Genomic DNA, 13846 nt, shown 5'->3' on the forward strand with positions numbered 1-13846 from the left:
TTAGACTTTTGCAAAGTGTGAATGGACCAGAGGAATGTGGCAAAAAGGGTAAATAGTGTTTGTAGACTGGGGTACATGGTCTTTCTACTGGGAATTGACAAATTGGTTTCGTGAGGATGGCTTACACATACATTTTTGTGTATTTGTGTATGAGCAATCGAGAAAAACTAAGTAAATAGACTAGTTAAACTAGGTACCTAAGTAACAGTATAAGTAGCTAAGTAACAGTGTAAACTTAACCAACAATGGAGACGATAACAACAGCAGTTAACTACATCAACAATACAAGTTTGGTAGCATTATCGGTCAGGAATCAATCTTTTACGTTTGTTGTCACCATCACGGTCACGGTTCTGATGAGGCAGGACACGAGGCACAGAGGGAACATCCTTTTAATGTCTTCTTAAGCAAAACAAAAGGCACGTACGTCCATGAACTGAAGAGCAGCAACACACAACACTAGCTACAGACAACTAATGACCACACAGGGCAACTTAAATAGAATCCCCAATTGTCTCTGTAAAGCACTTTGTGACAACTGCTGTTGTAAAAAGGGCTTTATAAATACATTTGATTGATTTGATTGAATTAGAGACAACAATTGGGGAGAACAGAAATCAGTACAGCAGAGATGCCTAGAGGCACCTCTGGGGTCAGATCCTGACCACCTAGAGGCCCCCAGCCAGGACCTGACAGTCAGAGAATAACCACACCTTTTGTAACCTTTCTAGCTGAAAGTTGTTGGAAAATCTGCACAACCATTTTTCCAAGGCGTAAACTCATAAAATTAAGTGACAAATGAAAATTTGGAGGAAGATGCCAAGTGAAAAATTATGCCATCACTTTGGTTACATGAATGGCTGCAAGGAACCCATTTATTGTATTTAATGATCTGGGTGTTTGTGGATAGAAGTGCACAAATGGCTACAGATCCACACACAGAGCCAAAAGTGTGTGTTTTGAGAGTTCTAACGTGAAGCTGTTGTGTTGCATTCATAAAAATATTGGATTACAAAAACAAATCAAACAGTTTGTTATTGGATAGGGAATTTGAATTGTGCATTATTGTAATTTTTTGTTTCGGGATAAACACTTGGGCGTTGTATGTTGTGTATTTTTTAATCATGGTTTACAGGCTCAAAATGGCCAGAAACAAAGAACATTCTTCTGAAACTCGTCCGTTTATTTGTATTCTGAGAAATGAAGTCCAGGAGACAGCTCTTCACTGTTGATGTTGAGACTGGTGTTTTGCGGGTACTGTTTAAAATGATTAAATTGGATTAGCAAACACAAAGGGTTTAAGGTAAAGTGTAGAGTTTAAGAAAAAGGGCCAGTTAGACACTGCCCACATCATCAACCTTAAATTCTGCCCTGAGGCAGTCTATGTCTTCAAACTATTTAACCATGTAATCAGTAATTGTTTAAAACCATTTTATGAGACATCTACCATGCTTTAAACAGCCCAGCAAAAACACCCATTGAAATGTATGAAATATTTTATAAAAGCATGCTCATATGCAATTAACCAACTGGTTTAAAATGTGTTTATATTTTCTAGTTAGAAGAAAATAGAAACTGCTGTTCATATTTGACTCATAAAACTGGATACAGGAATACGTCAACTTAAAAAGACCCAACCAGCCAGGGCCATCTCAAGGCAGGAGAGTTTTAGAAAACTTTACATTTGTTTTGCTAAATCTGTAAAAACATGCAAACTGTGCGACTACATGTGATCAACTTTATTCCTTACACACATAGAAAGCCGTTTCACACCCTCTCTGACAAGTCAGACTATACCTTCATTTTCCTGCTTCTCCACACTTCATTGAAAATCAGAGCTGCTGCTTTCAAGGAGCGGGACACAAATCCAAACACTTAAAAGAAATCCAGCTAGGATGAACGATGAAAAAGGCAAAGCATTGAAATAGGACTAAGAGTGAATCTTACTACTCCCGCTCTGATGCTTATTTGATGTGGCAGGCTTGCCAACTACCACAGACTGCAAAGTGAAAACCCAGCCATGAGCTGCCCAGCAACGCAAGCCTACGAGATGAGCTAAATACGTTGTGGCTTTCCATAGCCGATGTAAGACTTGTAAAACAGGTTATCATCCACATGGCTGCCAGGGTCTGGGAAGACTAGCTGACAGGTGCTATCATTGACAGGTTCAACCTCTCCCCGACCCAGTCTGTATTAGCGACAGATTTCAAGCAGAACTACTCCCTGTGCTCAGGAAGGGTTAGACATCTGCCTAAATGACTATTAATGAGTAGAATGTACATCTGTAGACATGACATCCTTTGAAAGGCTGGTCATGGCTCACATCAACATCATCCCAGAAAATCTGGACCCACTCCAATTTGCATAGCTGCCCAAACAGATCCACAGATGATGCCATCCCATTGTATGCCACACTGCCCTCCCCATCAGGACAAATAGAATAACTATAGGAAATCAAGTCATGGAGGGCCCAAACACTTTCGATTTTTATCCTCTCCTTCTATAATGGGACTGATTCAGACCTAGGACAACAGGAGAGACAATGAACTACTAAGTATTAGTAAAAATGTAAAGTGTTATGACCCTCCAGCTCTGGAGTTGAAAAATACTGACCTAAAGTGTATAATAATGCAGTTAATTAGCGCTCAGCTTCCAAAACCATTGTACCCTCAGGACTCTCCTTCCACAACTGGATCCAGGGGACTCCTTTATTAAGTGTGCTCAGTGGTGGAATATGGGAACTGCTTCTGAAACGTAGACTACTCAGTATGGATATCAGCACACACACACACACAGTGATGTGTGAGGCTGAAAAGATTTGGCATGGGCCCGCATATTCTGAAATAGGTATACAGCTGCAGCATTTAGATCCTTTTGTATTCCATTACTACTTAAAATGGCTGCACCAATTAAGATTGCAAAACACACAGAGGGTAATTGGACAGTGGAGTTCAACAGCAGGCCTGTATTTTCTTTTATCCTGGACCTCTACATGATGCATTCTCAGAGGAAAGGCTCTAAAAAAAAAGTCTCCAGACACCCAAGCAAAACAATAAATCAATCAAATGTATTCTATAAAGCCCTTTTTACATCAGCAGTTATCACAAAGTGCTTATACAAATACCCAGCTGAAAACCCCTAAGATCAAGCAACAATAACAACTGATGCAGAATGGCTAGGAAAAACTCCCTCGTAGGGTTGCAATCTAGAAAGAAACCTATGAAGGAGTATGACTTCTGGCTGTGCCAGGTGCGGATTATAAGAGCCTATTTGCATATTCAAATGACCAGAGTGTAAATAAATACAGGTTGGCGGTGGCCAAAGTCTGTAGACAGAATCCAGATCAGCATTGGATTTAGTTGCAATTCCAATTTTCTGGAGGCTTGCTTTAGGGCTCTGGGGCCTCATGTATCAGTTGTGCGTAAACCATGAGTACGTCAGTTTTTACGCAAAGGTTGGCATTTATCAATGTTGAATTTGACGGGAAAGTGTGCGTATCACAACGCAAATTTCAACCCATGCGTATGCACAGCCTAGCAGTTCAATTAGAGAAATACCATGTTATTTTGGAAAAGCTGGTAGAGGAATGTCAACTGTAACACTTGGGGAAAATGTGCAAAATGTTTCCTGCACCATCGTAGGCCTATAAGCTAAGAATGTAGCAAGGGTCAAAACCCCTATAGCCTGTAGCTGATCCAAAAACTGTTAGGACTCATTTGTAAAACGTTGGGCTTTCAAGTTCATACTGTTTAAATACAAGACGAAATGGGCGTAAAGTAACATTCGACATTGCATATTTTACCATACACTACTAGGTTACAATATGCTGATTGATTTAAAGATGCTCAATTTTAAGACCAAGAGGTTTTTTGTGTTTTTGAATGAGATACAGCGTTATCACACGTTGGCTTACAATTTGACAAAATTGACAATAGATTTCAGAAATGATTTTTATTAAAAATTCTCACAGAATGAAAATGGATAGAACATAAAATAGTTACGCTTATTCACCACAAATCGAATAAAACAGCCTATAGGCCTACTCAAAAGAAAAGTTATAGGCTATAGCTATACAGCACTAAGCGAGAAATGCATTTCCTTAACACAATTCTTTCCAAGAGTCATTGATCTCCTATAACACTACTGAAATGCTAGAAAACTTTCTTGGTCACATTCTCTAGGCTACTGTTTCTTTTAAACGGTTACTGTACTGCCACGACTCGGTAAGTCCTCACTCGAAACCATACGGACGGCTGTCATACTGCAGAACCCCCAAGACCCCACTTTAGTATGCCATTGCAGATACTTGTTCTGAAGCGAAAATAACAGCTGTAAGTTCTAGGCCCACATGACACAGGGCTTGACCAATTCACTTAGATTTTGTCTATTGATATGTTTCTTGAATATCATGTTGAAATGTTATGATTAGCCTAATGACAAATGATCAATTATTGCAACCCTCCCACAGTGACACGTCAGAGTCTCCATCTAGGACTTTTCCACTCAGATCTACCCAATTATGCCAGCAATTTGCTAGTCAATGTGAGAAACATGTGTCACAAATTGCCCAGCTCCTGTAGTTTGGACACTGGTTAGGGGTGCAGCAAATTGCTTTCTCCCATCCACCTTGATTGATTTCTGACCACTTTATTTTATTTACAACAGCAGCCACATCTTGCAATGCGGAATTTTATGACTGGTTGTTGGGCTACTTGATATACGTTTTGAAAAATGAAAAGTTTTTAGATTCTATGAGATATTATGTGAATTTCACATTATGGGTGATTTATGGAAGTTTTTTCTGACTGGTCACCATGCTGCTTCTTGTATCTACCGAAATTACAGTCAATAGGGCTAATTTAGATACCTCATATGGGCGTTCTTTGGGCGGACACCATAAGCTCGTTCATGTATGCAGAAATACATTATGGATCTTATTTATCAACGGAAGCATGTGTATGTGCGGCGTATGCAGGTTTGATGAATCCCAGTAATTTTTTGCGCATGCAAATTGTAGGATTTCCACGTATGCCAGAATTTAGTTAGAAACGTACGCAAAATTGATACATGAGGCCCCTAGTGTTTTCTGCATACCAAGCAGCTATAGTTTCTTGTGGTGCATTTTTGTAGTTTTATGTGGTGCAACTACACTGAACAAAATTATAAATCCAACACTTTTGTTTTTGCCCCCATTTATCATGAGCTGAACTCAAAGATCTAAGACTTTCTCTATGTACACAAAAGGCCTATTTTTCTCAAATATTGTTTACAAATCTATCTAAATCTGTGTTAGTGAGCACTTCTCCTTTGCCGAGATTATCCATCCACCTCACAGGTGTGGCATATCAAGATGCAGCAGCTGTCCAGGTGGCTGGTCTCAGACGATCTTGGAGGTGAAGATGCTGGATGTGGAGTTGCTGGGCTGGTGTGGTTACACGTGGTCTGCAGTTGTGAGGCCGGTTGAATGTACTGCCAAATTCTCTGAAACGCTTTTGGTAGAGAAATGAACATTCAATTCACGGGCAACAGCTCTGGTGGACATCCCTGCAGTCAGCATGCCAATTGTAAACTCCCTCAAAACCTGCGACACCTGTGGCATTGTGCTGTGTGATGGAACTGCACATTGTAGAGTGGGTCTTTATTGTGGACAGCCTAAGGCACACCTGTGCAATAATCATACTGTGTAATCAGCATCTTGATATGCCACACCTGTGAGGTGGATAGATTATCTGGGGCATAATTTTTTTTAAAGGATCTTCTTATCTTCAGGCACCTGAATGCCTAACTCAAGTCATTTATTTGGATAGTGTTTATTCGTAATATATATATATATATATATATATATATATATAAAGTATTTGATCCCGTGTTGATTTTGTACATTTGCCCACTGACAAAGAAAGGAACAGTCTATCATTTTAATGGTAGGTTTATTTGAACAGTGAACATCATTCAGATGTTCATTGGCAAACTTCAGACGGGTCTGTACATGTGTTTTCTTGAGCAGGGGGACCTTGCTGGCACTGCAGGATTTCAGTCCTTCAGGGAGTAGTGTGTTACCAATTGATTTCTTGGTGACTATGGTCCCAGCTGTGTAGTTCCTCCCATGTAGTTCTGGGCTGATTCTTCACCGTTTTCATTAAACATTCAATATTTTACATAAGTATTCACCCCCTTTGCTATGACACCTGAATGTGCTATGGTGCAAACAACTGTCATGTTATTATTTAAATTGAGTCCATCTGTGTCCAATTAAGGTGTTTCACATGGTTTCAGGTTTAATACACTTTCTCTGGGAGGTCCTATAGTTGGTTAATACAATTCAAAAGGTACACAATGAAGACAAAGGAACATTGAAAGCAAATCCAGGATAAGGTTCTTCCATCAGTGGTAGAATATAAGAACATGTCCAAGGCTTTGATCATGATCATGATCAGTCTATAATTTTAATGGTAGGTTTATTTGAACAGTGAGAGACAGAATAACGCATTTGAAATAAAAATAAAATGTGATTACAGTTACAGTTGTCCACTGCTGAGCTGGGAGACACTGTGCACTCTGCAACAATAGCCTGGATGCTTCACAAAAGTGGCCTTCATGGGAGAGTGGAAAAATGAATGCCACTGTTGAAAACAGCAGGACAGTGACCCCTAACAGGCAACCAAAGTATATAAATTCAATGTAACCTCAATCTAATTGAGAATATGTGGAAAGAGTTAAACATTGCTGTTTACCAAAGGTCCACATCCAACTTGACAGAGCTTGAGCTATTTTTTAAAGAGGAATGGGCAAAAAAAATGGTGTCCAAATGTGCAAAGCTTTTACAGATTTTATCCAAATGGCTTTTGCATTTGTAGTTAATTTAGATTTAGATTATATTTTTTACTTTGAAATTGTGAACTGTTTAGTATTGATCAATGGCGAAAACTCAGATTAAATCAATTATGATTTCATGTGGGAACCACAGAGAAATGGAAATGGAAAAGTCCAAGGGAGGTGAATACGTTTGTGATCCTTTTTAGTCAGTAAAGAGTTGAGTCTGTTTACCAATTTTCTTTGATCCTGAATATTCTATTCATCCACCATCAAGCTGTCTGTAACAATCAGCTATGATTCTACATTAGTTATTCAACTAAGAAAATGTTCTGAGCCTATAGAACTATGCAACAGTTTTAGGCACCTGAAAGATTAACTAAAGTTATTCATTTGGATACTAGGTATTTATTTGTAAAAAAAAAAGATGTGCAAATACTTTTTACCACTGTGTTGCATCACCACTTCTTTCAACAATACTCGTTTGAGAACTGAGAACACCAACTGCTGTAGTTTAGAAAGTGAAATGTTTTTCCCATTCTTGCTTGACATAGGATTGTAGCTGCCTCAATTGTTCAGGGTCTGTTATATGCTACCTCTGGGCCAAATTCCTAACAGAACAAAAACATTAACTACCACAGCTATGCTGATGATACTCAAATATATAATGGCTCTCGAACCTGTATGACAACAGCTCAATAGACTCTGTGTCGCTGTATAGAGCCCATAAATACCTGAATGAACCAAAATTGTCTACAATTAAAAAAAGATAAAACAAAAATAACAAATATTAGTAAAGAGCTGGATTCTCGGGCCCTTAAAACCAGGGATCAAGTGTGTAATCTTGGTGTTCTGATTCAGACCACACATTGAACAGTCATATCAAAGTGGTCACCAAAACAGCATTCTATCTAAAAAATATAGCCAGAATCAAAGGCCTGGTGTCCCAAAAAGACCAAGAGAAGCTCATCCATGCTTTTATCTCTAGTAGGGTTGACTACTGTAATGGCCTCTTAACTGGACTTCCCAAAAAGACTGTAAAACCGCTGCAGCTCATTCAGAATGCAGCTGTTAGAATGTTAACCAGGACCAAGAGAACAGAGCACATCACTCCGGTTCTTAAATCTTTACAATGGCTTCTAGTCAGTTACATAATAGATTTTAAAGTGGTGCTTTTAGTTTATAAATGAATGGTTTAGGACCCGAATACATTTCTGATAAGTTTGAAGAATATAAACCGAGCAGGGCTCTTAGATTCATGAACACAGGTCAGCAAGTAGAGCCCAGAGTCCAAACTAAACATGGAGAAGCTGCGTTTAGCACTTATGCTGCAAACAACTGGAATAAACTAACAGAAGATCTTAAGACGTGCCCCAAATGTATCCAATGTTAAATCCAGGTTAAAAACACTTCTCTTTTCACATGCCTATGACTGAGCTCTTAAACTTAACCATAATTAATTGAGGATGATTATAAAATGCATGTACAGACATAGCATAAATGTCCCCCTGGAGAGAGCCATGTAAGCCATTGATGCAATGATTATCTCACATAGGGACTGACGGGTTCATCCTAGCATTGGAATGTGAGGATTGAGATACCGGGGTGTTGAAGTTCATGCAGTCCCCCTGGAGACAGTTGAGCTAGAGAATTGTAACAATTTGACTGTTTTAATTCCATTGCATTTTGTATTTTTATTTTCACTGTAAAGCACATTGAATTGCTTCTATGTATGAATTGTGCTATATAAATAAACTTGCTTGCTTTCTATCGTAACACCATGCAGTGATGTAAATCGTGTTTTTAAAGCAATGCCTGAGGGCCTGAAGATCACAGCCATCCAATACTGTTTTTCGGCCTTGTCCCTTGTATACAGAGATTTGTCCGGATTCTTTTAATCTTTAATTTACATAATTTACTGTAGATAATGAGATCCCCAAACCCTTTGCAATTTTATGTTCTTAAAATTGTTGCACAATTTGCCTGTGCAGTCTTTCACAGAGTGAGACTGTCATGGTGCGGTGAGCAGCAGCGCCACCGTGCCATATATTCTGTTTCCCATTACACATTTGAACACATCCTGGACTTGTTTTGTCACATATCTTAATCATGCACACCAGGTCCCCATCTACTAATTTGTATGTGTTTAAATGTTTCCCCTCTGCTCCCCACATTGTGGATCATTGTTATTGTCAGTTTGTGTATCGGTGAGTGTTACGTGTATGTACTGTTTGAAGATTTCTTCTTAAGGCGCGTTGTCGCGCACTTTTGTTTCATTCAGTCGATAGTATATTTTTTCAGTTCGGTTTTGTTTTGTTTGTCAAATAAACCCACGAACGCGATATATGCCTGCGCCTGGTTCCTTGCCCAACACTACACCACACGAAGTGGGACAGAGACCCTCCCCTTCTGAAAGACTCATCCTCTCTGGGATGTTCTTTTTCTACTCAATCATGTTACTGACCTGTTGCCAATTAACCTAATTATTTGTGAGATTTTTCAACAGGTTTTTGTATTACACAACTTTTCCAGTCTTTTGTTGCCCCAGTCCCAGCCTTTTTGAAATGTGTTGCTGGCATCAAAATCAGGGTTGTATTTACATACATATTATACATATATTTATTTAAACCACTTACTACCCAAATATAGTTAAGTCCAGAAATATTTGGACACAGACAACATTTTCATAATTGTGGACGAACAAGAATATCATATGAAACGTTTAGGAATTGCATTTTCATACACTGTCCCCTTATTTCAGGGGCTCAAATCGACAAATTAACACAATAATAAATAAAATCTTGGGTTTACTCCTTTGTGATGCTTTGCCAGGCCTTTACAGCAGCTGTCTTCAGTTCTTGTTTGTTCTTTTGTCTTCAGCAAGTGAAATGAATGCTCGATTGGGTTGAGATCAGGTGATTGACTAGGCCATTGCAGAATATTCCACTTCTTTGCCTTAAAATACTCCTGGGTTGCATTCACTGTAAGTTGTGGGTCATTGTCCATTTGTAAAGTGAAGCACCATCCAATCAACTTCACAAAATCTAGCTGAATCTGAGAAGACAATATATCCCTATACACTTCAGAATTCATTCGCCGGCTTCTGTCTTCCGTCCACCATGTTGTACATATGATGTGGTATGCTTCAGATCATGAGCCTTTTCCATACTTTATTCTTCCCATCATTCTGGTACAGGTTGATCTTTGTTTCATCTGTCCAAAGAATGCTGTTCCAGAACTGGGCTGACTTTTTTTAATATGTTTTTTAGAAGTCTAATATGGCCTTTCTATTCTTGAGGCCTATGAATGGTTTGCACCTTATGGTGAACCCTCTGTATTTGCTTTCGTGAAGTCTTTGCTTTATGGTAGACTTGAATATTGATATGCCTACCTCCCTGGTAGGAATGTTCTTCAGTTGGCTGGATCTTGGGAAGTGGTCTTTCTTTACCGTGGATAGGATCCTACGATCATCCACCACTGTTGTCTTCTGTGGACGTCCAGGCCATTGTGTTGCAGGGCTCACCAGTGCATTCCTTTTTCCTCAGAATGTACCAAGCTGTTGATTTGACCACTCCTAATGTTCCTGCTATCTCTCTGGGAGATTTTTTTTTGCAGACTAATGGCCTGTTTCACTTGCACTGAATGCTCCTTTGACAACATGTTGTGGGTTCACAGCAATAGCTTACAAATGTGAATACCACACCTGGAATCAACTCCAGACCTGCTTAATCGCTTAAGAAATAACGAAGGAATAGCCCGCACCTGTCCATGAAATAGCTTTTGAGTCAATTGTCCAATTACTTTTGGTCCCTTGAAATAGAGGGGGCTACATCTTAAAGAGCTGTAATTCTTAACCCTTTCCTCCAATTTGGATATGAATACCCTCAAATTAAAGCAGAGAGACTGCACTTTAAGCCCATATTAATTATTTAACTGTTACTTGAATATATTTTTGGGAAACAGCTAAAAAAACAAAACTTGTGTTAGTGTCCAGATATTTCCGGACCTGACTGTAAATGGCCTTAGTTCGACTTTCAGGTGCCTAAGACTTTTGCACAGTTCCCTATATGAATTTCTTCTAAAACGTTCAATTATGTGAACTTAGTCTTATTGGTAAGAGATGGAAAAAAAAATCTAAATTGGTGTTGCATTACAGATGAGCAAACTAAAAGTATGTTCTGGTTTAGGAAGTTATATTTTTAAATGAAAGTTAGAAATTCAACTTTTTTATCATTTAAGTATTTGTATATCTGTTAAAAAAAACAGTTATCATGCATTGGAGAATAAGAGTTTTTTGGATAATCTTTTGTGACAATAGTAACTTCAGCCCCAATCACAGAATTTCTAATGAGCCAAGAAGGAAGCCTCCAGGGAAATACAATTTTCAAATACAAACTGTTAAGCACACAAACTAATTACTTTTTAAAAAACTAACCATTCAGCATATAAACGATTACTCTTTAAACAGTTTAAATGGTAACATGACTCATTTATAAATATTTTTTGATAACTATGATTTGACATAATTTTCTCTTTAATGAAGACAAAAATGAAAACCTATATGTTAATACTTTTAAAAAAAAATTATTTACATATTACTGTGAAGGTGTAGCAACATGTCCTTGACATTAACCATACAGTATTTGCCATTCTGAGGTTTAGTGTCTAGACCCTTGCGAACAGCTAACCAAAAGCACCAGAATGGATAACAAGTTTATACTGGGTTCAGGGAGGTCTTAGGTTCAATTGCAGCTGTTTCTGCTGTTTCTTTTGCTGATTCTAACTTACAAAATGATCTAATTATTCCTAATAAATATCTCAGTTATCAAATCACTGCCACTGGCTCATTATTTCACTGAATAACAAAGAGTCACATGATAATGATTAAAGACTCATCCAGGCACATCACATTCTCCTGACATCTCCCAATGTTCAGCTTCATTTTCAACCAGCAAATTCATTTCATATTAATATGAGTCTAATTGAATATGGCATGGTAAAATTACCCTGATGTTCTTCTATACATGAGAATGCTTACTATTCTGACAGAATTTCAGAACAGCTAAGCGTCTTTTCTTATTCTAGACATGCTTGTTATAATTGCACAAAGCCTTGAATGTCTGTGTTATACATTGTGTTGTAAAATAAATGTTTTAAGCTTGTGAGAGTGGTGCTATGAAACCTGGTGTTGTGGCATCCTTAAAAGAGATCCAGCCCCCTTGCCCCAGCTTCCAGAAAAATGCTACAAGCTAAAGTAGGTGACCAGCTTCTCCTGAAAACGTGTCTTGACACTGAACAAACCTTTTACAGTAAATAAATCTAAATTTGAATGTAAACAGTGATTTAAAATAGTTTGTGTTTCCATATCAAGCCAATTAATCATTTCATTCTGCATCACTTACTAGATACTTTGGCCTGTGTCACAAATCAGGTAGTGCTTTAGCACTCTCAAACAAAACCCTGTGCTTTCTGTCCCGGGCGTGGGGGTGGGCTAAGCCCAGAATGTATTGTGTTCCTAGTGACGCCTCTGCTCACAAGCATTTTATTTAATAAAATGTAAGAACTCAGAAACAAAAGTCAGTAAACTTTGTTAAATGTCTAACAGTTATTCAGTATTACCATTACATTTCATAGGGTCGAAAGAGACAATACTTCAAAGACCAACAGTTTTGTTCAAATGTTGATCTTACTCTTATGTTCCCCATCTCTGTCTCCAGGTGGCCAACCTCCTTCGTCTCTTCCAGATCCCTCAGATCAGCTACGCCTCTACAAGTGCCAAGCTCAGTGACAAGAGCCGCTACGACTACTTTGCCCGCACCGTTCCCCCCGACTTCTATCAGGCCAAGGCCATGGCAGAGATCTTGCGCTACTTCAACTGGACATACGTGTCCACCGTGGCATCGGAGGGTGACTACGGTGAGACCGGCATCGACGCCTTCCAGCAGGAGGCCCGTGCCCGCCAGATCTGCATCGCCACCTCGGCGAAGGTCAGCCGATCAATGAGCCGCTGGAGCTATGACGCCGTGATCCGCTCTCTGGAACAGAAGTCCAACGCCAAGGTGGTCATCCTCTTCACACGCAGTGAGGACGCCCGTGAGCTGCTGGTGGCAGCCAATCGCATGAATGTGTCCTTCACTTGGGTGGCAAGCGATGGCTGGGGGGCTCAGGAGAGTGTGGTGAGGGGTAGTGAAACTGTGGCGGATGGGGCCTTCACCATTGAGCTGGCCTCCTACCCCATCCCCCAGTTTGCTGAGTACTTCACAGGTCTGAACCCCCACAATAACACACGTAACCCCTGGTTCAGGGAGTTCTGGGAGAATCGCTTCCAATGTAGTCTCCATGACCTTGCCTGTGGGAAGCATTCTCTCCGGGATGGCCTGTTTGAGCAGGAGTCCAAGATCATGTTTGTGGTGAATGCTGTCTATGCTATGGCCCATGCCCTGCACAACATGAGGCAGGCACTTTGCCCCAACTCCACCACCAAGGTCTGTGACGCTCTGAAGCCCGGCAATGGCAGGAGGTTCTACAGGGAATATATCCTCAAGGCAAAATTTGATGGTAAGTAATGAAAATTGAAAAGTATACAGGCTACATGTAGCAATGATTGTCAGAATGAAAGGTCAGAAGTACAGTTTCAATTAATGTAACAGCTGTATAATGGAATTGGAAACTCAACTCTTTCACATTTGTTCAATCCATCACATATTGAATGTATTATATCACATAAACAATTGCATTATGAGAGACAGTCAATGGAATTTAGTCATTTTGGTTGGACAGTATGGACAGACTGTATGGCCCTTGTCACTGGGTTGATAACCTCTTAGACTAAGACACGCCTCCAATGTTATGCTGGACAAATGTGTTGTGGTTGCAGATTCGGAGTGATTACATTTATTTTCAGTGTCCATAAATATCTGGTGTTGGTCGGTGTTCTTGCTAGTGATTTTAAATGGAAAGAGAGGGGACTCATCAGTTGATGTCAGAATGAGTTGGGGGAGGTAAATACAGTTATAATACACAAAGCGGTTTC

At 39.4% G+C, this 13846-nt stretch overlaps 1 protein-coding gene across 1 annotated transcript in view; it reads left to right on the forward strand.

Annotated features, from left to right (window-relative positions):
* The window catches only part of grm2a (glutamate receptor, metabotropic 2a), a 71724-nt gene that overhangs the window by 35187 nt on the left and 22691 nt on the right, over nucleotides 1–13846 (forward strand). Inside the window, exon 3 of the mRNA XM_010881553.5 lies at nucleotides 12531–13371. Within this exon, the coding sequence (XP_010879855.2) occupies nucleotides 12531–13371 (841 nt within the window). The remainder of the gene's footprint in view (nucleotides 1–12530; nucleotides 13372–13846) is intronic.

The sequence above is a fragment of the Esox lucius genome, chromosome 17 (assembly GCF_011004845.1).
Source record: "Esox lucius isolate fEsoLuc1 chromosome 17, fEsoLuc1.pri, whole genome shotgun sequence".
Lineage (NCBI taxonomy): Eukaryota > Metazoa > Chordata > Actinopteri > Esociformes > Esocidae > Esox > Esox lucius.